Source organism: Diadema antillarum, unplaced genomic scaffold, assembly GCF_040938485.1.
Source record: "Diadema antillarum isolate AM-2024a unplaced genomic scaffold, OU_Dant_1.0 scf00000094, whole genome shotgun sequence".
Taxonomy (NCBI): Eukaryota; Metazoa; Echinodermata; class Echinoidea; order Diadematoida; family Diadematidae; genus Diadema; species Diadema antillarum.
The window spans coordinates 138,181-165,360 of NW_027270983.1; the positions used below are offsets into that span (position 1 = coordinate 138,181).

General features: G+C 39.4%; 3 protein-coding genes across 3 annotated transcripts in view; 2 read left to right on the forward strand and 1 right to left on the reverse strand.

Moving 5' to 3' along the window:
* The window catches only part of LOC139718397 (nucleoporin NUP188-like), a 67,400-nt gene extending 59,140 nt beyond the window's left edge, over positions 1 to 8,260 (forward strand). The window contains exons 41-50 of the mRNA XM_071629869.1: positions 340 to 408; positions 1,126 to 1,236; positions 1,927 to 2,070; positions 2,791 to 3,003; positions 4,181 to 4,326; positions 5,037 to 5,115; positions 5,670 to 5,801; positions 6,411 to 6,484; positions 6,944 to 7,073; positions 7,670 to 8,260. Of these exons, the coding sequence (XP_071485970.1) occupies positions 340 to 408; positions 1,126 to 1,236; positions 1,927 to 2,070; positions 2,791 to 3,003; positions 4,181 to 4,326; positions 5,037 to 5,115; positions 5,670 to 5,801; positions 6,411 to 6,484; positions 6,944 to 7,073; positions 7,670 to 7,891 (1,320 nt within the window). The 3' untranslated portion in view covers positions 7,892 to 8,260. The remainder of the gene's footprint in view (positions 1 to 339; positions 409 to 1,125; positions 1,237 to 1,926; positions 2,071 to 2,790; positions 3,004 to 4,180; positions 4,327 to 5,036; positions 5,116 to 5,669; positions 5,802 to 6,410; positions 6,485 to 6,943; positions 7,074 to 7,669) is intronic.
* A 3,774-nt stretch (positions 8,261 to 12,034) lies between these two features.
* Positions 12,035 to 19,150, reverse strand: LOC139718423 (26S proteasome non-ATPase regulatory subunit 5-like). Its single transcript, XM_071629895.1, has 6 exons — positions 18,960 to 19,150; positions 18,082 to 18,226; positions 17,176 to 17,418; positions 16,095 to 16,536; positions 14,635 to 14,744; positions 12,035 to 13,291 (listed from the first exon to the last, which is right to left on the reverse strand). The coding sequence occupies exons 1-6, from the start codon at positions 19,148 to 19,150 to the stop codon at positions 12,893 to 12,895; spliced, it is 1,530 nt and encodes a 509-aa protein (XP_071485996.1). The 3' UTR covers positions 12,035 to 12,892.
* Positions 19,151 to 22,668: 3,518 nt separating this feature from the next.
* On the forward strand, positions 22,669 to 25,566 carry LOC139718424 (uncharacterized). Its single transcript, XM_071629896.1, has 2 exons — positions 22,669 to 23,622; positions 25,270 to 25,566. The coding sequence occupies exons 1-2, from the start codon at positions 22,669 to 22,671 to the stop codon at positions 25,564 to 25,566; spliced, it is 1,251 nt and encodes a 416-aa protein (XP_071485997.1).
* Positions 25,567 to 27,180: the final 1,614 nt, after the last annotated feature.

The window sequence follows — 27,180 nt, forward strand, 5'->3', positions numbered from 1 at the left end:
AGGTCAAGTTCAAGGAGGAGAGACAGAGAGAGAGAGAGGTGTAAGACTGGACAAAAGAAGATAATGAAATGGGTGGTATAACAGATGTTTGATATTCAATGTAGCCAGTGATTATAGCAAAGATTTTAATCATAAAAGATGGTGGTTATGCCCAAGAAACGCTAATTAGGTGTGTGAATTTGATGTCAATATTGATTCGTTGATTTTGATTTATTTGTTCTCTATTCTAAGGATATAATTTCATTTTCCGACGAAAAGCGTGTTCCTCATTCCATAATCTGCATAATGTCATACGTAATATAATTTTATTTGGAATAACTCTCGTCTCTTATCTCTCAGAGCCAGAAGGGATTACACTATGTAGAGGCAGTGATGACTCTCCTGAAAGACTTGGCTGCTGTACATCAGGTATTTGCAGTTGAATTTAATTGAATGTTTTATTGTCCACAGATATGAATTTTGAAATGTGCCTTCCACCAGCGTTACATACAAGATACACTGTATATACACAAATAACAATTAGCCTGCTCTTTGTCATATAGCTTATTCACTTGTAATTTATCACTTAATGGGATGCAATACCAAAAACCTGAATGAGGAATGAGGGGTGTGATGATAATTAGTTCCAGAGAGCCATAGCAGTACTGTGTATCATCATCAACCAAGAACACAACTAGTGAATTGCATGAAGTTATAGAAAATATAACTTGTTTTTTAAGACTGAATATATCATTACCCCCAATTGTTGTTTTGTAGTCAGTTATATACAGTTTTCAGTGGGAGAGAACTTTAATAGTGCCCTAACATTTGACAAAAGAAACGGAAGTCTTAAACTTCTACCCTGTCTTTGTGTGTTGTTGCAATACATTATGACAACATACTTTGTTTTTATCTGTTGCTTTTGTCCTGTAGACCTTCATCATTTGATAAATAATCAAGTAAATAAATTGAAACAACCCAGCTGGCTATGTATATCCTATATCTCTCATGCGCTTGTGTTTCCTGCATGGTTTACTACGCAAGTGTTATTGGTGTTGCTCTTAACTTTATATGAAAACAGGCCTAGATGTTCTGGTATCCCACAAACTTTTTGAATCTCTTGGTAATGAATGTCTTTGCCAACAGGCAGCTGAAGCTGTGCGTATGACAGGCTTTGTGGAACATACCTGTCTATCACTAGTCAGGCTCTACGAAGACGATTCTAAGCAGCACAATACATGGAAGAAAAACTCCAGGGTGAGAGTCTGTTGTTTCTTTGGGACAACAAGTTTTGATTTTAGTACTATAGATGCCCAAGTCATGGCCTTCAAACTGTTGTTGACCATTCAGCTAGGAAGTTTTACTAGCTCCTGATATGACAAGATTTATAAGGTTCTTGGATCTGGGTTCTGGTAGATTCTACCTCATTCAAAGCATCATAGTCAAATTTCTGCACACACAGTGCATAAAGCTGTGTATTGACCATCATGATCATCTACTTCATAGAAATATTTTACTGTGGGAATTCTGTTAAGCATTTCAACCAATAGATGCATTTTGCTGTCATTTGCCTGTTCAGGATGTATTTAATCTTTACATATTATTTTCATATCTAAAGGCATTGTTCAAATGTGGCAATTTGGCATTCCTATGCTAGCATCTACATTGTACCATTATGTAGATATAAGCCTTGAAAATATTTAGAGGTTTGCTAAATGGTGCTTCTGAATGTTTTATGTTTACATCAGTTCTCCTTTTGAAAAGAGGATACATACAGGGAAAATACTGATGTTGTTACATTTTCAATAGTCCAGCTGCACTGGCTATGTGAAATTGAAACCTTTTCAACATCTTTGTTGGCTGCATTTGTGCTTTGACAAATGTAGAAATCAGTAGTTGACAAGATTGGATAAGATTAGGCATATTCCATTATCTATACATCTTCAGGACAAAGAGACAGATGTTACGACATGGCTGGATGTGTATGTGGAATCTATTACCGTGACAACCACCTTACTTGCCACCCTGAGCCATGCTTTCCTTCCTGATGCTCTCAACTTCTTTGGAGTGCATCGTGTTCGGATAATGGAGGTAAGGTTAGAAAATGATGCGATCAGATTATCACCAGAGACTCCAACTCTCCCGTTTTCGACGGGAGATCTCCCGCCGAAAACCCACATTTGCAAGATCTCCCGTTCTCCCGTTTGAGATTTAATTTCTCCCGCCCTGGCTCTTTGTCTCCCGTTGGAAAGGATTTCTTACTTATTTCTATCGTATGTTAAAAAAATAAGCCTTAGATAGCACCAGAGAGCATCTAGAACCGTGGGAATTTCGCGCTTTGCACACATCAAGTTGGAGTCTCCCGTTTGCTAAGGGTTTCAGGCGGGAGAATCTCCAGATCAGAAGGTGCTTGGGGTTGGAGTCTCTGTATCACTTCTGTGCTATGTGTAGTAGCCAGTGTAATGGAATGGCAAACTCAAGTCATTTCTTGTGTAAACAATGGAATTTAGAAATGGGCCGAATGTGAATTGTAAAGTTTCGTGCATGTGTAGTGAAAATATTTGTAGAAGGACATAAGGGTATTATTGCTTGTGATGATGACAAAGGAACTGTGAGGTGTAATTTAGCTCCAGTCAAATATATGAATCAAGCTTTAGTCTTAAGTTAGGAGTTATCATAGGTCATACCTTCATTTCAGTGCATTACATAGTTCTTGTGTATATCATAGCTTAGCAGAAGTAATAACCTAACATGCAGTGAATACACACAGTGTCGAATAAAGGTCTTTTTGATCTTCCCATGTATGTTCAGTGCCTGGAGTCACTGTACCTTCTTCCTGGTCCTCTGAACCTGACAGAGGCGCTGGCCAGTACAACCCTCATCTACCAACTGGCCCACCATGTTCCTCAGTGGCGTTTCCACATGAGCAAAGAGCTAGGTGCTGTGCAGGAGACCTTGGCCAGGCTAACTCAGAGCATTGTGGCTCTTCTTATCAGACCCAGACTGCTGCAGCACATGATGGAGGTTTGAGTCAAATAGATAGTCTTTCAAGATTTTAACATCACTGTCATCTGAGACTTATTTCCCCATCATGCACTATATGTACATGTGTCATACTTTCAGTGTATTGTTTGCTGAAGGATTGATACTACTTACATGTAGATATCTACATGAACATTATCGTTCAAATCATATTAAAGGACAAGTTCACCTTCATAAACATAAAGATTGAGAGAATGCAACAATATTAGTAGAACACATCAGTGAAAGTTTGAGGAAAATTGGACAATCGATGCAAAAGTTATGAATTTTTAAAATTTTTGGGTTGGAACCGCTGGATGAGGAGACTACTACAGCTTGTGAGTCATATGCGTACAACAGTATAAAGAAAATGTAAAGAAAATTCAACATATTTTCACTTTTTTCGCATAATAAAAGAGCACTTTACTTGCCTCTTTCTAAAGGCAGGGGGAATAATATTACCCATAACATTTGTCGGTAACAAGTCGGACGAATGTGTACTTTTTTCAAAAGATGAAATTTTGTGTAATTCTCTTTATATTTTCCTTATATTGTTGTACGCATTTGACATCTAAGTTATTCACACACTGCAGTAGTCTTCTCATCCAGCGGTTACTGCACAAAAACTTCAAAAATTCATAACTTTTGAACGGATTGTCCGATTTTCCTCAAACTTTCAATGATGTGTTCTACTAATATTGCTACATTCTCTCAATCCCTATGTTTATGAAGGTGAACTTGTCCTTTAAAGTGTTTGAGACACCTGGGCCCCATTTCATAAAACTTGTTATCAGTGACAAGTTGTTATAGTTGTGACAAGCTATTGAAATCCTTGCATCTGATTGGCTGAGAGCGAATTTGTCATAGAAATGTGGCAGTTGTCTCCAATAACAAGTTTTATGAAAAGGGCCCCGGGTCATACTAGTTCTACTGAACTAAAAAAAACAGATTTTGTGCAATTGTTTAGATGATGCTCTCATACTACACTATCTGGACTAGACATGATTAATTCTGAAATGCTCCAAATGTCAAACTTTGTACTCATACCGTTTGTTTTACATAATGACCACAATGGTATTAGTAGTAATGTTAAGTGGATGGTGACTGGTAATGTTGAGTGTTTTGTGGTTGTCATTGGTCCTCCCCCTCCCCCCCCCCCCCCCCCCCACCCTTCCCATAGATGAGGACAAAAGGCAAAGAGTTGAGTCAGAGCCAAGAGCTGAGTCAGCTGACCCACTCCACATCTCGTCGCCTTCTCCAGCATCAGATCTCTACAGAACAGGTGGATTCCAGTGTGGACAGTCAAACCCAGCAGGTGCAGACAAGGTACCACACCCACCAGTATCACCACTCTCTATCGTCAACACATTATGCAGTTTGCTCACTGTCATAGCTTTATTTTTGGTAGAGTTGCATGCTTTATATTATGGTAAATGGCAGTGAAATATTCCTCTCTGTACTACTAGTATGTGATTTATGACCCATTCCCCTGCAGGAGTTAGTATCCCTCATTTGATTGGTCATCAAGCTTCATTTCTATCAACAGTGATAGTAATATACTTATCCTTCTCAGCACCTGACAACTTATGCAGTCAGCTTTGTCATTCCCAGCTGATGACAATACAGTTTATATGGCTCACGTTGCATGAAGTTATTCTAACTTCTCATCTCTTTGTGATATATTTGATTTAATTATCCAAATGTAGCTCATACAGTGACACGATCCTTGCTCCTGCGACAATTGCTCTGGTCTCATTTTCTCCAAAGACTTGGGTTCGGGTTCGGGTTGTGATAGGGTTAAAGGTTTAGTTTGATGTGAGGATTAGGATTAGGGCTAAGTTTGTGGGAAGGTTTTATGTTTGGCTTAGCATCCAGATATTTCATGGGAGCAATTGTTGCAGGAGCAAATGTCATGGAACCAGGTCATACAGATAGAATAGTCCACAAGTATGCTATCAGTGATGAATGCCATAACCATGAGTCATCTCTTGAAGCATGACTGGAAATATGACAGGGTTTGTTTGATTTTCCACCAGTCTGGTCACCATCCTGAGCCACACCCTTTCTGCTCTCCGTCTCTTCAGCCCAGACCTCCTGGAGACTCTACTCAATCAGGTCAGGTTTCTTCATAGCTGACAAGTAGAATTACGCTATGTACTTCTCTATGGAGACATTTTTTTTCTTTTTATAATGCCAATATCAAAATGATTCTCCAGACTTCCAACTGGAATCAACATGCATAAAAATGTGTTCAGTCTTTCTTGTATAGCAAACTTCTGAAATAATTGAACAGTAGGCAATTTGTTCTTTAATTCTGGTAAAAAAACCAACAACCAACAAACAGAGCAAACCACTCATTCAGTGTTATTTTGAAAAGGAAACTAGTCAATAACTAAGGCAGGCAATACTTTATAAATAAATGTTGTCTGGATGGGTAATCATTTTGTGAATGATAACAACATGCTGTTGAAATTTGACACTGAAAAATGTGTGGCTTCAAAGACAGTGTGAAGGTAAATGGTCTGAAGTTACAAATTGTATTCATGTGTGCAGGTATTATAGATGTTGTGTAGGTCACTGTTTTCAGCTTTAAATCATGTGTAATGTCAGAGATCATTCTAATCAAGAATTTTATGCCATGTCTCTTTTTCCCATGGATGCATATGCAGAGCCTTGATGTGACAGAGTATCCTGTGTTATACAGCCTTGGATTCAGCACACCCTCCTTGGACCAAAAAACTCCAGCTTCCTTTGGAACACTTCTCTCCTGTATCAACTGGTGCCTGCAGATGTTACCCAAGGTATGAGACTATGTCTGTATGCCTCCTCAGTGAAGGAATGTCAAAGGTTGTGTGTTTGGCATCTCCAGTCATCCTTCCACCATGTGCCCTCTTTCTACCTAGAATTTTACAAATACACGAAAGAAATTTGTGTTGTCGTGGTGCAGCTGTCAGGTTCAGATTTTATTATTTCCAAGTTTATGAAATACTGTTAACAATTTTGGCAGAATGTTACTTCTAGTTTTAACTGCATTTTGTACAAGGCTTTAACTATATTTCTTACACAACCGAGAACGTATTTATCATCTAGAAATTATGCTCTGCCAATTTTGTGACCATTTTCCATCACACCGTCTGTCTGTTTTGTGTAGTCATGCGTTAACAATTCCTTGAACAAGAAATTTAAATATTGCTACTATGTGCACACTTCCAGAGAGTGCTTAGATCAGTGATAATGTGGTGTCGAGATTTTCAGAGGAAATTGATGTCCTTTGGATTAAGAAGCATTTTGTTGTCATTCATAAAACACATAACCTGTGTGGAATCTGCACCATGGAAGAGAAATGCACCCTTCTTCAATAAGGGTCTGCATGAAAGTAATCACAAATAGCATCATTTGATATTTTCCAGCTGGATGTCTCCAAAACGCCGATGAAGGTGACAGAACAGAAAACTTCATCCCCACCTGATAAGGGCATTCAAAGGTAATAAAGATGTTGCACGCTTGCTAAGTCATTTCTTACAAACTGTTTTAAGGATCTAGCTTTAATGAATATTTCTGTCTTGAACACTTTCTTCCTTCAAGGTTAGGCCAGAAAATATTCCTTTTGATAATCACTGGTGCTTTTTTCTTCAACAATTTGTAATGTCATAGTCATCGTCATCATCGTTATCATCCTCACAAGTTCTAAACACAGTTGGACATGAACAACAGAGAATTAAATAAAAACGTCTTGTAACTTGTACAGGGTATATCACAGTTAAATATGCTATTTCTGACTATTTCAGTGTGTGTAACACAAACAAGGTAGTAAACTTGAGAAAAAAAGAATGATTAATACATGAATGCACAATTTTCCAAGTTATGTACTGGAAAGTTGTAAATGAAATTCTTTGATATGATGACAGATTTAATGTAACTTATTTCCTGTGTGTGGTCCCAGGTCATCGCTGCTGTTTGTCCTTGAGAATGCAGTCCTGCTAATCATGGCTCAAGGGATGCGCATATTTCGTGACCCATCCATTCCTCCTAGAGACAGACAGCTACTGAAGAGAGAACTGGGCTCAGAACTGGTATGCCACTATTCCAGCCATATCTTTAGATAGTGCCAAGTTGTAGATTTTTCAGTGAGAACTGTTTTGCCTGACTAGTACTTGAATGTTTATCTTCCAGAGGAAATTTGTGAGAACTGGTAGAAGTTTTCTCTCCTCTGCTATTGAGACTAAGCACAACTTCTGAAATGTTGTTTATCTGTTGCTCCTGTTTCAATCGATTTACTACTCTAGTTGCTCGATGCAATGAAAAGACAAAGGGAAAATACACGATAACATAACGTAAATATAAACTCTACAGTAAGTCTGTGCAAAAACTTGGGTCTCAAGTCTTGAGAGATAGTAGCTTCCCATGCTTCATAGTTATGATATGCACAAAATTAGTATAGATTTGTATCTGATTCTTGACAATTATATACTGACACTGAGATCCAAATGCTTTCTTACTTTACAGCATATATTTGCAAGACTGTTTGAGTCCCACATGTTATTGATGATTGATCGGTAATAATATATGTTTATCTTTTAACATGGACCACTTTATGATAAGTGTCATTTATTGTATATGTATATGAAAAGTTGAATATCGTGCTGTTCATATCTTCGATCAAATTTAGAACACATTCCTGACAAGCCTGCAGCGATACTTCCGTCGGGGTAAGCTTGGGTCCCCATCTGATGCTAGTCCTGGTACAGCAGGGGGATTGTCAGCCCGTCTAGCCACTGGGTCAGCAACAGGGGGCCTGAGCAAGGCCTCCCTGAATGCAGCTTTCACAGAGGCCAAGGAACAGCTCTTCTTCAAGGTGGTCCAGGTCTTTGTGCAGCAGCTGATCAAATAGGCCTAAGCAGGAGACAAACAAACTTGTGTCCCAAAGGGGCTTGGAAATCCTAAGTGTCCTTCTACAAAATTAAGAAATACTGGAGAATTTTACAACCACAGGTGAACTTTCTCCTCCTGAAGTTGCATGAAATAAGTAACTCCTTGATCAAACATGGTAATGAAGTCCTGTATTCATTGTGTTGTTTAATGTCAATAATATGCTTATGTGCTCGATATGCAGATGGCTGAAACAGAAGATATGGGGTCTTTTTTACTAGCTGATGTTTACTGGAGGCATTTAAAGACTCAATTACGAGCAGTGCTGGCTTAGGACTTTCCGGCTCTTGGGATGCCGTGTACTGTGTTTGTGAGGTAAACTCACTGTATACCAAGGTACATATGGCCTCTGCACACAACAGTGTGACATGTTTCATACAGTGTTTGTAATCATCATCAATTCAGTACACACTGCCACTGTCTCTCTGAATATTCCTCGTTCATAACAAGTATGCTCTCCATTGAATGCATGGATTGTACATGTATTAATTAACAGGCCATTACATTCCCATAATGTGCAGGGTCATGTATTTGTGCATCTGATGTACACCTGTGAACAGACACACACATCTTTCCATATCCATGAAGAGATAGTCTAGAATGCATTTTGTCATGCTGTTCTTTGGTCCGTTTCAAGAAGTGGAATTCCTTGTCTAGTAGTAAACATTGCCATTTCTTCACTGCGTGAAGTATGTTTTTGAGAAATGTGAGTGGTACAAAAGCACATCATCACTGGGGCAACAAGACCTCATATCTACAAAATGTCAAATGTTCAGGAGAGCCAAAAAACATGGCGGCCAAAGCACTGTAGCGAATGGGATAGTCTTTCCTTTGACACGCCGTGATGGCTTCATTTTTGGAGTAAGACAGTTGGGATTTGGCCAGGACATCACTTAACCCATTATTTGACCGTTAATCCGAAAAAGTCATTTTCACCAAAATTTCAGATACAACGTTTTGTTACCCCAGCGATGACATACATGTGCTGTATCTTATTGCATAGAATCACACAGGGATTGATGGACATAAAATCATGGGCAGTACATGTTATAAAGAGTAGGGCATAGTCATATCTAATTATAATAAGCTTCTTTTGTGTATCCGGGCAATTATCCCCAGAGGGCAATTGCCCCCCAGCTACACACTGGTTAGTGGTAAGGTTAGAGTAAAGATTAGGGTTAGGGTTAGGATTAGGTTCAGGATTAGGATTAGGACTAGGGCCAGGGGAAGGGTCTGGGGTAATTGCCCTAGATCCCTTCTTTTGTAATGTCAGTAGAAATTACTAAAGTAATTGTCACAGGAGTTAATCCTGCATTAGTGCGTGTAATCGATGGGTATTTATTTGAAATTACAGAATAGAAGAACATGTACATGTATAATATAGGTTAAGAGCTTTTTGGAATGCTGGTCGTTTGACATGACGATGTCATAGCTGCACCATCATACAAGGCCAATAATTGCAACACCTTTAATTGCCGTTCATCACCATTTACCGTTTCGTTGATACGCTTTGTGTATATGACCATGAGCCATGAAACAGGAATTGCACACAATGTAATTGTAACCTGCTGGTCACTGATTAAAATGGTCCAAAATATTTTATGAAAAAGGACCAAAAGATTCTATTTATGGATTTTTATGTAAGAGTTATGTTCATGCACAGATAACAAAATAGAGGCCTTTCTTACAGAGAAAAATGTGATGCAGCGTTTGACTATATCTGGTCAGCTATTCCAACTTCATAGTAGTTTTCACTGAAATCAAGTCTAAATTTCAAGTCTCTATGTTTCCTCCCCTGTACATAACAGTTTTTCCCTCATGCAAGGACATGGGAGTGAGAGTTACTGCACACATACTGTGCTTTCTACTGCACACTGACACAATTTTTAAAAGGCAAAGTATTATGTATTTTGCGTAATGATAAAATGTTAATTTGAAAGTACCTTGCATGTGATTTTTTTTTTTTTTTAGAGTTTAGATAAGGGCTCTTGCTGTAAAGATTGCTTATGCGTTTTGTTTGTCAAGTGTTATATGAACTGTACACATGAGTTTATGTTATGCAATGATTTTGAAATAAAACATACTGCAGAGTGCATAGTGATTAGTTGTGTGGAGACTCATTACTAGAACAGTTGTCAAAGAATTCACAAGGTTAGAAAATGGTTGCTTGGGGTGCAGGAGATTCTTGTAAGATGCTTCAACTGGGGATATGATTGGTTCCTCAAGGTAACCAAGCATATTCCTTTTTCTTTTGTTTCACAAATGTTATTTTTCTTTCTTCTGATGCGTAGAATAATTGAAATTGAAAACCATAAAAAAATATTTAAATTCATTTAAAGGGTGTGTGCAGTTCTGGCCGAGATGATGAGTTAGCTTTTAACTTTTTTGTGAGATATTCAGAAACCACTCTATTAGATGTCAAAGAGCATGCAATTCTAAGGGGTATTTAAAGTTTATTTGATGAAAATCGGTTTTGAAATGGCTGAGATATCCAAAACAAAGAGATCCTCATAAAAGGCATGGCCTGTCACCTTTTATTATTATCACTTTTTGGATATCTCAGTCACTTGAAAACAATTTTCATCAAATAAACGTTGAATCCTTCTTAAAATTACATGCTCTTTCATATTTCATAAGAGGTTTCTCATTATCTCACTATAAGGAATGCTCAAAACATGAATCCCCACCTCAACCAGCACTGTACAGTCCCTTTAAGTTGGTAAAAAAAGAAATGTGCTTCAAGAAGTGTATTGGTGCATTTTGTACACGACAATCAAGGCCATGTAAAAAATTCAAATCTTCCCGTTTGAATAGTGTTAAGTATTCGCGTACATGCAGGTTCTAAATATGCAGAAAGGCCTTAAGAGGGTGCTTTTTCATTTGTTTCAAATACAATGTACTCAGAACAAATGGGCGTATGCCTGGTGTAAAATGTATCCTCGGTTGCCTAGGGTGAAACACGACAGTACCCCAAGTTGGAGCTGTTTATGAAAACACACACACACAACTTCTACTTCACATGCTTCATCTGGGAACAAATGGGCACATGCTTGGTGTGAAATATATCTCGGGTTGCCGAGAGTGAAACACTACATTCTACAATACCCCCAGTTGGAGTAGTTTATCAAAATGCACACACACACACACACACACACACATTAAAAAATATATAAACCGTAGATATGTTCATGATGAGATGTGGTGACGCAGAATGCACACATGGGTCAATCAGGGTCATGGGACTGGGTTCACAAGGGCCCATATTTCATGCATGGCATCCTTTTCTCCAAGTACACTAGAGTACACAGCTGTATGGATGAATTGTTCTGTCTGTAGACACCGGTATGGATGAAGAATAATGATTGTTAATGGGGCTCCTGGAGATGAAGTGAGTTTAGCTTCAAACAAATTATCCAGATGAACCACAGACAGGTTCCATCAAAGTTGAAGTTATCATATCTTGAAGCTTGGGTGAGCGTCAGGCCCCTATGGTTCTTGATAAAGGTTAAAGAGAAAAACTACTACATGTAGTACATAATACATTAATGTACACTCTCAGCATAAGACTCAAAATCAGACAAAATATTAATACTTGAAAACATGCCAAACAATGGCATTTAATATGTAGGCCAAATCAACACAACACCAAAGATGGGAAACTGAACAGATGCTTGCAATGACTTAATATGCCACATGATATTATTTCCCCGTCTGTTATTTATCAACATGTTTGTTTCACACTTCGAATATAAAGTAAAACTGAATACCACAATTTTTTGTCATAACTTTCCTTCATTGGTATCATTCAAACAGCACAGAGCACATTCCAAATATTTTTGCTCATAATCAAACAGTTTGAAAGTAAATACAATGCAAATACCTGTAGTACAAGTGATTCCCTTTATTTAAAAAAAAAATCATTGCCTTTTAAAACTATCATTCCACCAGCATTGATTCCTCACATGATTGATTGATTCTTCAAGCCACCAGTGAAGTAAGATTTACACTGCTTACTGTGTGAATGTCATGTATGATGAGGTTAACACCCCTCCCCCCCCCCCCCAATAAAAAAAGACAAATGGCACTGTCTATATCAATCATTCTAAAGTAGCTATGGCCTTTGTCACATTTAAAGCTTATACCCGCATTTCTCCAACAGCAGGAAATCACTGTATAGACCATTTTCTTGCTACCAAAAATAGATTTCTATGGATTCCTTCCATCAATGCCAAGAATGGAGGCATCTGCTAATCATACCAAAATAATTAGTCACACCTTTTCCTACAACCATTTGCATAAATTGAACAATAGTACGCTGTACTGTACACTGTAGTGTATAGGAGAGAGAACTTCCGCCCTTGCACAGTACACTGCACATCGAGTGTTGTCTAGATTTTAAAATGAGAACACTAATGTGTACAAGATGTGTACCTGGTTGTGAGTCCTTGTAGCATGTATTCAGAACCTGATCATCCCACTCCCAATCTTGTAAAAAAAAATTAAGGGAAAGAATTACTATTTCACCATTGAAAAATCATTACCATGGTTTGCCCAAATTAGCTCATTATATGACGTGAATTGTGCATAGACATGCATGTTACAAACTCTGTAACAAGATAATCTTCTTGCAATAAAGAAATCTGGTATCAGTGTATATTATAACAAGGTTCACCTGTACATGTACTGCTTAAGTCAAAGCTAATTGTTCAGCTATACACCTATTTCTGACTACCAGCCATTAGTGTTTACATTGAAAGCTCTACCATGCACATGATATGCCTCATAACGATGTCTGTTGCAGAGATGGCTGCATGTTACAAGTACCCATTTCACCTTATTAAATCAACCATCCAAACTTCATGTTTTCAAAAAGCAGACATTAGGTCTTTTAGTTACAATTCCAGAAAACTTAAAACTCATTTTCCACTGGGCCAATAATTGTTCATTTGCAAGCACAGTAATTTCATGATGCTCCTTCCATGGCTACCTCGGACTGGACCTGGACAAAGAATGGTCCTTCTCGCACGTATCCCTTCAGCCTTAAGAGGGTGGGGCGACCAAAAATCTCTTCTGTGTGGACAGCCTCTGAGAGAGCTTTCACCACTTCGAACTTGACTTCCTTGCCTTCCTTGTCTGGCTCGGTGGAACGGTCCAAGAGATACTCAAGGAAGCCTGGCTCCTGCCTGAGGCATCTAGCAGCCCAGGGTTGGTTAACTAGGACCCGCAGGATGAGCAGGGCATTGCAGCGGATCTCAGTGAATGGCTGCTTGCATAGAGACAGGAGCAGGTCCAATGGCTTTGAGGCAAGGTTTGTAAACCATTCCTCCTGAGTACTGAGGATATCATCTGTCTGCTCCTCCACCTACACCAAGAAATCCATGGTATTTTTAACAACTCATTAAAAGAAATAGTGAAATATTTGCATGCAGAATAAAAAAATCCCCCAAATTTACATGAGCATTCATATATACATGAAAAAGTTATACACTGTAATAAATCACTTACACTGTACTGGTAAAATTTAGGTTTTTACCAATAATCTAGCACCATAACCCTATCATCCTGCTTTAGTCATCGCTCATTTATTCTTGAACAGGTTGATGTGACATATTGCTCTTTCATTTCTCCTCAAACATGAATCAATTTTGTGAAATTTAGGTGCAAGTCAAAGGAGACTGGTGTGGTACATCACCACATTATCTAATCAGCAGATGTGATCGTGACCAACAATACTTTTTTGTGCCATGACAGATATTTTTTTTTAATCAATTGTCACCCTCTGTACAAATGTATACATAAGATCGCAAATATTAATCTACATTTTAACAGGCATGTTGGAAAAAGGCACCAGTGGGATTCGAACCTGTCATCAACAGTATATGACACGTTTGAATCCTACTGGTTACTTTTTCCAACATGTTTGTTATTAAATGTAGATCAGCAGTTGCGATCCTACAAATTCATTTCCACAGGTACAGAGGGTAACAATTGATAAAAAATCTGTCATAGCACATATTATTCACCCCTCTGAATTACTAATCTCTTTCTTTCACTCAATACTTTTTGTGTATGTATGAAAACGAATAAAACAAATACTTGTATTCCACGACTCTTGATGAGTTAGTTTCATGTCACTTTTCTTCTTTAAATCAACTTGATCAGGGAGCAGAGTTTTATGAAAACAGCTCAAGTCTTGCACAATGTTAAATCTAGCAGTCCTCCTTGGTTTTGCAGTGCAGGTCAGTTATAACTTGTATCAATAGATAAAGCAAATAGTTAAGGCGTATCTCTAATCCTACTGAATAGTCTCATTCCTACTTTATGACTAAGAAAATGACAGGAAATTTAAGAGACTATTCTAACTCTTGCTATAGAATGTGGGTGTAATCTAAATCCAGCTGTTCCAGCTGCTTTTCTGATTTAAAAAAAAAAAGTATCAATAGAGGCTTTTTGACCTAGCCTGGACCATTCCAGAGTATTTACACAGACTAATTCATTACAAACATTGCTGGATATACTTATGGCAGCATTTTGAATGCACAAAGCAATTGATTCAAGTGAGCCCTTCAACAGACTGCTTCCAAAATAAACAATAATATTCACAGTTGAATGTCCTCTTTCACTTCTGTGGAATACAGATGAAGATGACAAGCATAGGGGAGAAAAGAGATAATATAATATGTTTTCATGTAAGCCTACACCTACCTGGAGAGTGAAAAGATCCTGCATGGCTGACAGGGCACGAACTCTGGTCTTTTGTGGGGGCTGAACCAACAAGCGTCCAATGTGTTTCATTGCATCAATCATTCGTTGACCTGAAGAATGAAAGAAGACACAATTTTAACTAGAGAAGCACTCTGAGAGCGCAGACCTCCGCCAAGCATGCAGCTCATTTCCACGACTAATCTTGTTCTTCCATAGAGATTTCAGTAATTTCTACCCATATGTACTTTAATAGCATTGGGTGATTTCAAGTTCGGTGCTAGAGCTAGTGCTAGTGCTAGCTCCCACATAACTGCATTAAATCGAGCTCCAACACCGGCGGTCAGATTAACGAAGCGATACCGATCAAAATTATCGATCCCAACACCGAGGTGCTAGCATAGCATCACCGCGCAGTCCGCGAGAATTGTGCGACAAAAAAATTTATCGCGCGTGATTACAGTCAAATATCAAAAGATGCAGCCATGACTGCTTAGTTTTGGACACATAATGAGGAAGACTGATTAAAATACCACAAATTTCATCTCTTCTTGAATCACAATTACCTTAATTTTGCTCCTAGGCTCAGATTTATATAGCCATGTCGAGAGTGTTCGTGTACGTTATGTGGGCGACCACTGCATTAGCACAGACTTTGCACATAAAACGTGCATCTGATTATGGAAGTGAATGCGGATCTCGCATGGCAACGCTAACACCAGCACCGAACTTGAAATGACGAAGATGATAATCCCTAGGGGCTAGTGTTAGTCAATAGGGAAAACGTAAATCGCTAACACAAACGGCGGAGCTCGGTTCAGCAGACGACATTCAACACCAAGCCCAACACCAGCAACCGGAAATACGTCATCATTTTGAGGTCAACTCCCAACACCGACGTGATTTCAAGTTCGGTTTTATCGCCGGTGCTAGTGCTGAGATAGCACTAGCACTAGCACTAGCACCGAACTTAAAATCACCCACTGTGTGCTGAAAGTCGACCAATTTCCCAATATAGAAGCCTTTGTTGCGTCATAAACCCTCAGCTGCATGGCGCGCCTCGCCCTAGAGCACGCATTTTAGTGCGCGCATGCAAACCTCAAATACGCGCAGCCTGAACTCTCAAGTTCATTGACCCTACCTGTCAAAATATCAAAAATCCTTCATAAATTCCCCAAAAATTCTCGGGTCACTACCAAAATTTAATCGTTTGTTACTTGCATCATTCTAAACCTTTCCTGCAAGTTTCATCCAAATCTGTTTACTACTTTTTGAGTTATTTTGCACAAGGACAAACACACAAACACACGAACACACAAACCAACGGTAACGAAAACATAACTTCCTCCCTTGGCGGAGGAAACACAGCAAAAGTGTTACTTACAATCTGCATCAATATAAACAGAATGTGCAGTCAATTGGAACGTTAGCATAATTCAGACTTCTGGGCAATATGTATTTACCTTGTTTATTTAGTGTCTGCTTCCCATCTGCTGACTTCCCAATAAAACCAATGGTCTCCACAGCGATTCCAACAAGTGATGGGTCATTACTGGGCAAAAGGTCAAAGGTCACCTGGAGGAAAGCTCCATGTTTCTCTATGATTGCTTTTGGGTCGAAGTGAGCCATGCACCCAAAGAATTTGATAATGGAGGGGATCAGAAAATCCTGAGAAGGGTCAGCCTGGGCCCCGATTAGGAGGTTCTCAAGCCTTCCCATCACCCCTTGCTGGTCGAGGAAGAGCATTGCATGCTGGGAGGTGGCCATATTAGTCAGCATCTCAATGGCATTGAGCTGAATGAGGTCATCATCTGTGTCAAGATCCGCAAGGAGAGCTTGGAGGAGACTAGATGAGGAGACATGTTCAAGGCCAGCAGGAGAGGATGAGGCGATGCTCGTCACAATCTGTACATAATGACAAAACAGATTCTGATAATTTACTACTCCTATCATAATCTACAAATTCCTACATATATTCAGTATATCATACATATATCATACAATTTGGGGTGTTGATCATTCTACAAATGTAACAAAGAACATTTATTCAAACGTAACAATTTTCCACCTTATGTGACCCTTTTAAACAGAAAGAAAATCAAAAGCTACAAATTGCAATATGATCTTATATCTTCCCAGTAGTAGGTCTGACAAATATCAAACAGATTTTCACACCTTAAAACTGTAAACTGGTACACTGGTGTGCTGCTTAATGCATCTGTCCTTAATTTGTTTTTACATATACATTTAAATGAAGAGATAATACAATTTTCCTTTACGCAATGAACTGTAAAGCTTTTGTTTTGGTCTGTTGTTATTTCTCCAATATAAACTGGCATATCTAATATACTATCACACTTAAATCTACTTAATGGTTCTATGTTTAAGGCACATAACACATCCACAGTACGTAAGAACTTTTAGATAGTTGAAGAAGCAGTTTTCCATTGATGTGAAGAATTTAACATGTCATACAGCTATACTCACAAATGCCTACAGCAGTGAGTAATGAATGAAACACTGCTGCCTAATCTGGAGTCTTACCTCAAAGACTCGGTAGCGAATGGTTTCACTCTTTTCCGCAGTCTTCTGCAAATCCTTCAGCGGCTGACCCGCTAAGAGCAGCTCCTGACCATTGGCAGTTGATCCCACAGTCTGCAGCACAGCAATAGCTACCTTGGCAACAGCCAGACTATCATCGCCAACCCTGGAGATGATGAGGCAGACGAGGTCTGGATTTGCGAGCAGGGTCATCAGCCCTGAGGGCTCCTCAGCAGCTCGTTTGATCTAACCATAGCAAATCATTTTTAGAAGAAAAAAAAAACAAATGACAGAATTTCTACATGTAGAAGGCATAACACTTACATTCAATACAAAAAGAGTGCATCTCTATAATCCATTAGAGATACTAATCAACTAAATATGTATCCAACTGTACTCACTTGATATCAAGTTGATTTACTAAATACTTCATTAACCTTTACAATCAAGAAACACATATTCTTGGAATACCACAGCAACTGAAGAGGGAACTTTGGAGGAGAGATAAAGCAGTCAATCTATTGTAGCTTGCTTGTGAAAGTGTTTACGAGTTCCTTTACAGTGGTCACATTGAAAATATCTAAAAAAGAAACACACACACAAAACAAGTGATTAATGGCACTGTCACAGTGTATTAATCCAAGCAAAGCGGTAATTGCAGTGGGTACCTGAGGGAACTAAGGAAATTTATGCAAGGTAATATTGTCTGTACCAGTATAATTATCATGTTTTTATGATTCCTCTCAACAGGTGTCAACCAATGAGCACTGAAGTCAATCAAACAAATAGTTGAGCGCGCTGACAAAAGCTGCGGAGATGGGAATAAGAATGCAAAAATGTCCAGAAATACTGCCCTCATGGAAACAATCAAGTCACACTGAAGTCAAAACACACGAATTCACCACTGACCTGCTTGAGACAGAGCGCTCTAATGTCACTCTGTGGGTGTCCAAGGCCCATGCAGAGCTCATCATGGAACTGGGCTAGTACGACATCTACATCAATGTTTTCCAAAAGCCTGCCCAAAATATCTCTACTAAGCTCTAGTTCCTCTCTGTTTCAAAAGAACAAACAAACAAATATCATTATCTAAAATGAGGGTGAATTATACAATCAAAACTTTTCACTCGTTGTTTCTTTCTTACACAGAGCAATATGTGTACATCTGTCTTCATCCATTTCAAAGCCTTTCCATCTTTTGACTATGCCCCCTCTCCCGTCAATCATCATCCAGCAATCCAGGCAGTTATGCAAGGGTCATGCACGCACAGGTTTAATACAGTACTGTAGTTGTAGCACTTATTGATAGTCTCTAACGTTAGATTACAGATTTGTGCTATTTAGTATGACATGTTCAGCTTCTAAAGTAAACGATGATGATACACATTGCACCAAACAACTTTGGCTCAACAGTCAACACGTCGTCAGACTCGTATAGTCATCATTCTGACATTCATGGTCATACTCATCACTCATCAGCTCATAAAAGTTTAAATAGAACCCAGATCTAGATCTATATTAGTATTGCCATAAATATCATCAGATGCTTGCATAAATTGACCATTGACCCTTTTGGCCTTGGCAAGCTTGTCTAGACTAGCTGCGCGCTGCGTAAAACGCGTTATTCATACACTATGTCTATACTAGCTAGTGATTTACAAGGCCCTAACGTTTAGAGTCCTCATTTATCCCTCGTATCGCTCGAAACCATCATACAGCGCAAGAAAGCGTGCATGGGACTGACGTAAGCTAACGAGCAGTCGCCGTACCCACCAACCAGTCCTCACCTATTTGTGGAATTAAGACAGGAAAACACAGGATCAAACGAGACATTTTTCAGTAACTCCTTCAGTTCTGACGGATGAGTTGATTGCAAAACCACCTTGATACCCTCTAGGGTAGTCAAGAGGTTCGAACCATTGTTCAAATTCTGCAAAAGGGTGTTAATTTTGTCTGCTGACTGCGCCCGCACTGCCATCTTCACACGATGATATGGCTTTTTTATGTTATTTTATTTGTTTGTCTGTTTGTTTGTTTGTTGTTGTTTTTGCGGCCACGACATCCCCCCCCCCCTCCCTTTCTCTTTAAAAGTCACGCAAGCCAAAACAAGATCATCAACAACACAAACAAATAATAATTTATATTTGTTGATAATCAACGGCAGGACTTTGGGGGGGGGGGGGGGTGGAATCGGAGGGTAACGTGGACGCTAGATAAGTCTTTTGACTCTTTGCTCATTCGAGTCGCGGTTCTTGCTCGACTCATACGTCAGCAATGTTGACAATCTGCAGAAGGTATATAAACAACAGAAAAGTAACACTATAACATATATACGCTTGACCCCCGCCCGGAGCCCCTCCACACTAAAAACACATTCCGCTGCCCTTTTGAATCAACATCTTTGTTTGAGCCGTATCTTGAGAGCTTTGTCTCATGTCTCGCAATTAGCACCATGTTAATAACTCGGGAGGTTTCAGCATGCAATCGGACCTGTTTCACTTGCATCATTTCAGGAAAGAGTACGTGGTATTGATTAAAAGCAACCGCCAAGTGGACTAGAAGTGGCATAACAGTATACACTTGTAGATGAATATGATCATTTCAAAGTCCCCCATCACAAGCAGGCCGAGCTCTTTATACATTTTTGCCATCTTTCGGACATGAAAAAACCTCAAAAAACATATTTCATGTCAAAGAACAAACAAACACCGATATGAGTTGTGAGGTGATGGTCCATCAGTATTCCGAGAAAACACGCGTTGTAATTTAGATAAACATTGTAACTTTCTAATATCATTTCGATTTTATGAAACTGGATACCACCATAATCATCTGGTTTACTCTGTAAATCAGAGTAAACTTGCGTAGTCAAGAATTACACTCACATCGGAAAGAGTAAAAAGTTTCCTTGAAATCAGAAAAATGGTGTAAAATTGGCCTGGTTCAAATGACATAATGCCATTTGGACCAGGCCAATTTTACACCATGTTTAAGTTGAATCTGAACAGAACAGAACCAGATTAAAAAAAAAAAAAATGAACATGTTCAGCATTAGGTGCCTATCGGAACTCAAATTCTTTTAACCATTGGTTCTATTCTAATTTGTTGGATTGTGACATGACCAGTCGGTGGATTAAACGCTAAGATTGACAGTTTTAACCATTTTAATGTTATGGCGGTTGTACTAATGTGAGTCCACAGGTCCACACTCGATAAAGAGTATAATTATAGACTAACATGACAATGTATGGCCTATATAAAAAGTGCATAAACAATCAAACTATTCGTTTATTTAACACAAGCTTGGTCGACATACGCAATAAAGAGAAATGCTTATCCTTAACATCAAATTATTCATAGTCTGACGTTCGATCAAAAGCATAATCCATTCTGTGTCTACTCAAACCTTGACCATCGCCTCTGTCACTGTGTACGTATATTCGGTGACAACATGAGCATAGTATTTATTTTCATTGTATATGTAGCTATCTTCTTCTCTCCCTCTCTCTCTCTCTCTCTCTCTCTCTTTTTGGTCAAATTTTCTTTCTTTCTTTTTTTTTTTTTTTTTTTTTGGGGGGGGGGACTTCTTTTGACTCGCATAATCGACACGTTTTAGGTTTTTCAACTAATTTGATCAGTAAATTAAACTCTCCGAAAAAAAAATAAATCACGCAACAATTCAATAATTTAGTTTTTTTTTTTTTTTTTTTTGCAATCTAAAAAAATAGCAACTAATCATTAGCTCCTTTTTGTTTTGATTTTTTAATATTCCTCGAAGCTCTCTCGTTTGGGAGGGGTATAAGCCTGCTCGGTCATTGAATGCGCTCAGGTTAGATTTTCGATTTGACGGAAAGCGAGAAAATCACGTCATACGTAAAGAATTAAGTTTGGTTTCGGTGTTTGTTTGTTTGTTTGTTGTTTTTTGGCAATTTGAATAGATAACCAACTATTGTCATATTTTCTTGATTCAAATTTTTCCAACTGTTCCACACAAAAATGTTCAAAAGATCGTTTGATTTCAATTCTAACTAGAGAGGCACTCTTAGAGCGCAGACCTCCGCCAAGTATGCAGCTCATTTCCACCACTGATCTTGTTCTTCCATAGAGATTTCATTGATTTCTACTCATACGTACTTATAGCATTGTGTGCTGAAAGTCGCCCGATTTCCCAATATAGAAGCCTTTGTTACGTCATAAACCCTCTGCTGCACGGCGCGCCTCGCCCTAGCAGAAACTAGAGCACTCACTTTAGTGCGCGCATGCAAACCTCAAATACTGTACGCGCAGCCTGAACTCCCAAGTTCATTGAGCCTACCTGCCAAAATATCAGAAATCCTTCATAAATTCCCGAAAAATTCTCGGATCACTACCGAAAGTTAAATCGTTTGTTACTTGTGTCATTCTCAACCTTTCCTGCAAGTTTCATTCCAATCCGTTAACTACTTTTTGAGTTATTTTGCACACGGACAAACTAACTAACGAACTAGAAAAGCACTCCGAGAGCGCAGACCTCCGCCAAGCAGTTACTTTCCACTGATGATCTTGCTCTTCCATACAGATAAGTGATTTTCACCCACTGAAAAATTGCCCGATTTCCCATTATAGAAGCCTTTGTTACGTCATAAACCCTTAGATGCGCGGCGCGCCTCTCCCCAGCAGAAACCACAGCACGCACTTTAGTGCGCGCATGCAAACCTCAAATACGCGCAGCCTGATCTCCCAAGTTCATTGACCCTACCTGTCAAAATATCAAAATCCTTCATAAATTCCCCAAGAATTATCGGATCACTACCAAAAGTTAATCGTTTGTTACTTGTGTCATTCTCAACCTTTTCTGCAAGTTTCATCCCAATCCGTTAACCACTTTTTGAGTTATTTTGCACACGGACAAACGAACGAATTCCTAACCTAGAAAAGCACTCTGAGAGCGCAGACCTCCGCCAAGCAGTTACTTTCCACCAATGATCTTGCTCTTCCCAAAGGGATTTTTTCTCCTCTCTACCACTGGGGAAAAGTTCTTTGGGCTCTTCCATATCATTTAGAGATCAGTGATCTCCACCCATAGGTCTACATGCTGAAAAAATGCCAGATTTCCCAATATAATATAAATATTTGTCTAAATCTGCCGCTGAGATACTTATTCATGCTTTGATTTCTTCTCGGTTGGATTTTTCGAATTCATTGTTACCTCCGCCAAGTGTGGCAGCAGTCCCCAGGTTGCTGCCATGGCAACAGTTACTCTCCCTGGCGGTATTGTTAGATGCGCGTATTGCCCTAGAATACGCTAGGCGGTATGCTTTGATTATTGTATGCGCGCAGGCGCTTCCCTTTGATCTTGTAATGGTAACCAAATAGTAGAATGATTTTATACGCTCAGATCAGTTTCACGTCTGTAGATACTACAGAAAACATCGAAGGTACATTCAGCAACGAAATCTTTAAAGGAAAAGGAATCAAAGTCAACGAACCATAAACAAGCTGCTTATATGTGATACAATGTTCACCAAAGAGTTTCACTGTAGCTGCCCATGCGATAGAGTAGAACCTTCACCTCCTTTCACATTCTGTGGACTCGACTGTTTTGGTCCCTTCACCATCAAGGAAGGGAGAAAGGAGTTGAAGCGATATGGACTCATTCTTACCTGCATGTCAATGAGGGCTGTACACATAGAAGTGCTAGATGACATGTCTACTGACGCATTCCTCAATAGTTTGAGATGTTTCATTGCAATCCGAGGAAACGTTCGCCTCATTCGTTGTGACCAAGGATCAAATTTCATGGGTGCAAAGCACGAACTAAAAAAGGGCCTTTTTGAACTGGATGAAAATCAAGTAGCTACCCAGTTACTGAAGATCAACTGTGAGTTCAGGATGAACCCGCCGGCTTCGAGCCATATGGGAGGAGTCTGGGAGCGGCAAATCAGGAATGTCAGGAACGTCCTGAATGGTATACTTGATCCGTCGGGCACTCTACTCTCAACTTCTTCTCTGCGAACGTTCCTGTATGAAGCGATGGCAATCATCAACAGTAGACCTCTGACCGTCGAAGATCTGGAGTGTCCAGACGGCCCACTCCCATTGACTCCCAATCATGTCCTGACAATGAAATCAGGTCTCGTATTACCCCCTCCAGGACAATTCGTGAAAGAAGATCTCTATCTCCGAAAGAGGTGGAGGCGTGTCCAACACTTAGTCAACCTCTTTTGGGCACGCTGGAAGAAAGAGTATCTTCACACCCTACAAGCAAGAAAGACTTCGTCACAGCCACAGCCAAACATTGAAGCAAACGACATTGTCATCTTGCAAAACGAGAGTCTCTGCAGAACGGACTGGAGAATTGCCAAGGTCATTGAGACCATCTCCAGTGATGATGGTTTGGTTCGAAGAGCGACTCTCCTCATGGCAACTCCAGATCTAGACGAGCAAGGCAAACCACTCCACAAAAGAAGTGTAATTGAACGACCTGTTCACAAACTGATCGTTCTCATCAAAAGCTCAGAATAGTTACTGACTATGTTATATTTTTTGAAGGTTTTCACAGTACTTTGCTGTGGCATATTGATTATTATTGCGATATACTTCGCTATTGGTTTGGTATCAAACCTTTGTTTACACAAAATTAAATGTATAATAAAGTGATTAATGTGAAATAAAATCATAGATGATTTTGGGTGAGAGTGTGGCAGCAGTCCCCAGGTTGCTGCCATGGCAACAGTTACTCTCCCTGGCGGTATTGTTAGATGCGCGTATTGCCCTAGAATACGCTAGGCGGTATGCTTTGATTATTGTATGCGCGCAGGCGCTTCCCTTTGATCTTGTAATGGTAACCAAATAGTAGAATGATTTTATACGCTCAGATCAGTTTCACGTCTGTAGATACTACAGAAAACATCGAAGGTACATTCAGCAACGAAATCTTTAAAGGAAAAGGAATCAAAGTCAACGAACCATAAACAAGCTGCTTATATGTGATACAATGTTCACCAAAGAGTTTCACGGGTACGACCGTTGAGAATAAATATCTGACCGATTCCAACTACGTCCCGTTTGTCAACTGGTAATTTATCGCATGGGCAGCTACACCAAGGGAGGAGGTTATGTTTTCGTTACCGTTGGTTTGTTCGTTAGTTAGTTCGTTAGTTAGTTCGTTTGTCCGTGTGCAAAATAACTCAAAAAGTAGTTAACGGATTGGGATGAAACTTGCAGGAAAGGTTGAGAATGGCACAAGTAACGATGTGGATTTCACTACAAAACTAAATATTACGTCGAAGCGACAGGAGGTAAGATTTGTACTGAAAATCGAGATTTTTCTTTCCCACATCGTCAAATCTGCTTTACGGAAGAAGACGTATGTGATATCCTTTTGATATTTACAATAATAAAAGAAAAGGAAAAAATAGTCATTGTTTTCAGGAAGCATTTCTTGCATCCTTGGATTCCTACAGTGCATGGAATATACTTTGTTGTATAACCGATTGTAACAGGTCCTAAATGTTTGTAGTATTCATGTGATATATATCTTCGATTGACAATAAAGCTCCAGGTATTAATGTTTCAGCTTTCAATTACTTTATTTCCATTCAGCAAAAGGCAATACATAATACAGAATATTCAAATGAAGAAGTAAAGAAGTAAGGGTATTAAGTATAATATACAAAATGTATGTAGGCCTACGATTGAATGTATGTACAACTGTACTACAAGTACTAGAAGCCCGGGTATAAATGGTATTTTAGGGAAACAATGCATGTACACTTGCAGTATACACTTTCGTCAAGAATGACATTGATGTGGAGTCACACATTATTGTTCTTCAATAGCTCCACTCTCCAGAAATCGTTTATATTCGTGACAGCATGCATGCTAAGATTATTTTAAAGTATCTTTATTTTCAAGCTACATCCATTTTCATGAATGATGAGAGAAATCCAAAAAGAGGCAAATTATTCGCCATGCCATAACTGGACGGGCGTCGTGTAAGACACGAAGGGAAAAAAAATGTGTAACCCAAGAAACTTTTGTCCAGTTTGCAGAGAGCAAAGAAATTTTTCTCCTACCCACTGTACCAGTGTGTACTGGGGAAAATCTCTTTGGCAGAGAGTGATTCCGCCCTCTATAGACGAGGGCTACTCGCGGATCCCCGATCGGCAACAAGCTGCGCTGCATTATTCACGGGGGACGGCCCCGTGTAAAAAGTACGGACGTTGGACACTCTTATCTTCTGTACCGTTGCCGATCCGGGCCCGCGCCCGCCTACTCAAGAAAGTTTGTGTCGGCACCCGGTATCGCCGCTACAAAACAACAGGTGATGAAAGGATAATCGAGTCCGACTGTCACATCCACATCCACCAGCAGCCATCACGAAAGCTTCTGATGAAGTCTCTTGCTGCATAGTCACTTACTAATTTGGGAGAAAAATCAACTCTTCGCTCTTCGAACCTGTGTTTGACCGGCTCCTCAATTTGTGGGGTGGCTGGTCGGTCCACGTCCTTGTGTGAGACAGACGTCCACTCCAGATCAAGTGGGGAGTGTACTTCAGTAATTGCTCCAGTCAGTAGGGCCTAGGTCTAGGTAAATAGAATTTCCAATTTTTGTGTTCCTTTGTTATTGTTGCGGAATGTTTGTTGATTACATTTGTCTGGGAGTGCAGTGCCTGGCATGGTGGTACCACGGAGGTAATACTGAACTTAGACAGAAAGATCCGTCTGCCCGAAGGACTCTTTTATACTTTGCCATTAACGCTGTCCTCCGTAGACACGGAGGGGATCCGTGAAGCCAGACGCAGTCTCCGCGGAACATTCCCCGACGGACAGATACAGACCTATCTTTCGGTCAATACTGAACTAGGCTAAGTAAAAGCGAGCTCATTTTAGTACAGTGCAGTACCTCCTTTTTAATTGGTGGTACAAAAAATGGTGGAGAGTGTATCCTATTCGTGTTACTGGACGTACACTTACTGACTTTTCGTTGCTCTGAATTTCCTCCTCGGAGGATGAAAAATCAAGCAAAAAGTATAGCACCAGTTACAGTTATTCACAAAGCCCTGAAAATTACGAATTTCACAATATTATGTGAGTTATTTTCTCTAATCCTTTTGAAAAAATAGGACCTATTTCAACTCAAATTAACCCCTTCACAAAAAGATTTTTTTTTTCGCACAGTGCAAAATCGCAATACAATTTCGATCACGATTTTCCTAATGGAATGCGTGACGTCTTTCACATCTTATTCAGAATGCATCAGAATCACTACTTACCCACAATCAGACAATGCACCATACACCTTCAAGCGGACGACAAAGTAAAGCGGCAAATGAGGCTCAAATTTCTTATTGTATGGTAAAAGGTCAAACATTAACATTTCAAACGGTTAACGAGGGTAAGATCTTTTTTGATATAAACAAATCTAAATCTTCCTCTAAATCTGAGATAAAATGTAAATTACTTAGCATTTCTACAATTTTGTGATCAATGTATTTTGGCGATTTACAACCGACACCATACAACCATACAACCGACGCTCAGTAAGCAAAGTCGATCTGCAAAGTCCCATGCATGTACACGTGTAGAATGTCATTCTTTGGTTTTACACAGAGATACGCATTCCGAATACCATGGTATCTGGTGATACCATGTCTGTATAGTACAGGATACTTTAGTATGACATGATGACAGGCTTCAATTCCAGTGGACATAAGGTGCTGCAAGCAGTCACCTAGACCTGTCTTCAGGCGTTAGTCAGCTTGCCGTCAGTTTTGTGATAGACTGTTCATAGTTGGTGATAGATCTGCCATAGTTGGCTGCATAACTTGGGACTTTTCTTGTTTGTGAAGGGAGGCAGAGGGCCAAAAAGCAGATCATGATATTTATAGTACAAAGTAGACCTATAGTAGAAATGCTTTGAGAAGATACTGGAATGGCAGTAAGAGAAGGTTGTCAAGTTTTAGACAGAAAAATCTGTCTCTTTGGGGGAGTCATAAAACATTTTGTTTTTACCTTGACGGTTTTC

Excerpts from the sequence above, each read along its gene's own strand:
- LOC139718423 (XM_071629895.1), bottom strand. The coding sequence starts at position 19,150 with ATGGCAGTGCGGGCGCAGTCAGCAGACAAAATTAACACCCTTTTGCAG. Across the intron at positions 16,537-17,175 it reads TTCGCTACCGAGTCTTTGAG|ATTGTGACGAGCATCGCCTC; the intron begins GTAAGACTCCAG and ends CATTATGTACAG. Across the intron at positions 14,745-16,094 it reads GCAGACACTAAATAAACAAG|GTCAACGAATGATTGATGCA; the intron begins GTAAATACATAT and ends TTCATTCTTCAG.
- LOC139718424 (XM_071629896.1), top strand. The coding sequence starts at position 22,669 with ATGTTCACCAAAGAGTTTCACTGTAGCTGCCCATGCGATAGAGTAGAA. Across the intron at positions 23,623-25,269 it reads AACCACTCCACAAAAGAAGT|AGAGTGATTCCGCCCTCTAT; the intron begins GTAATTGAACGA and ends TCTCTTTGGCAG.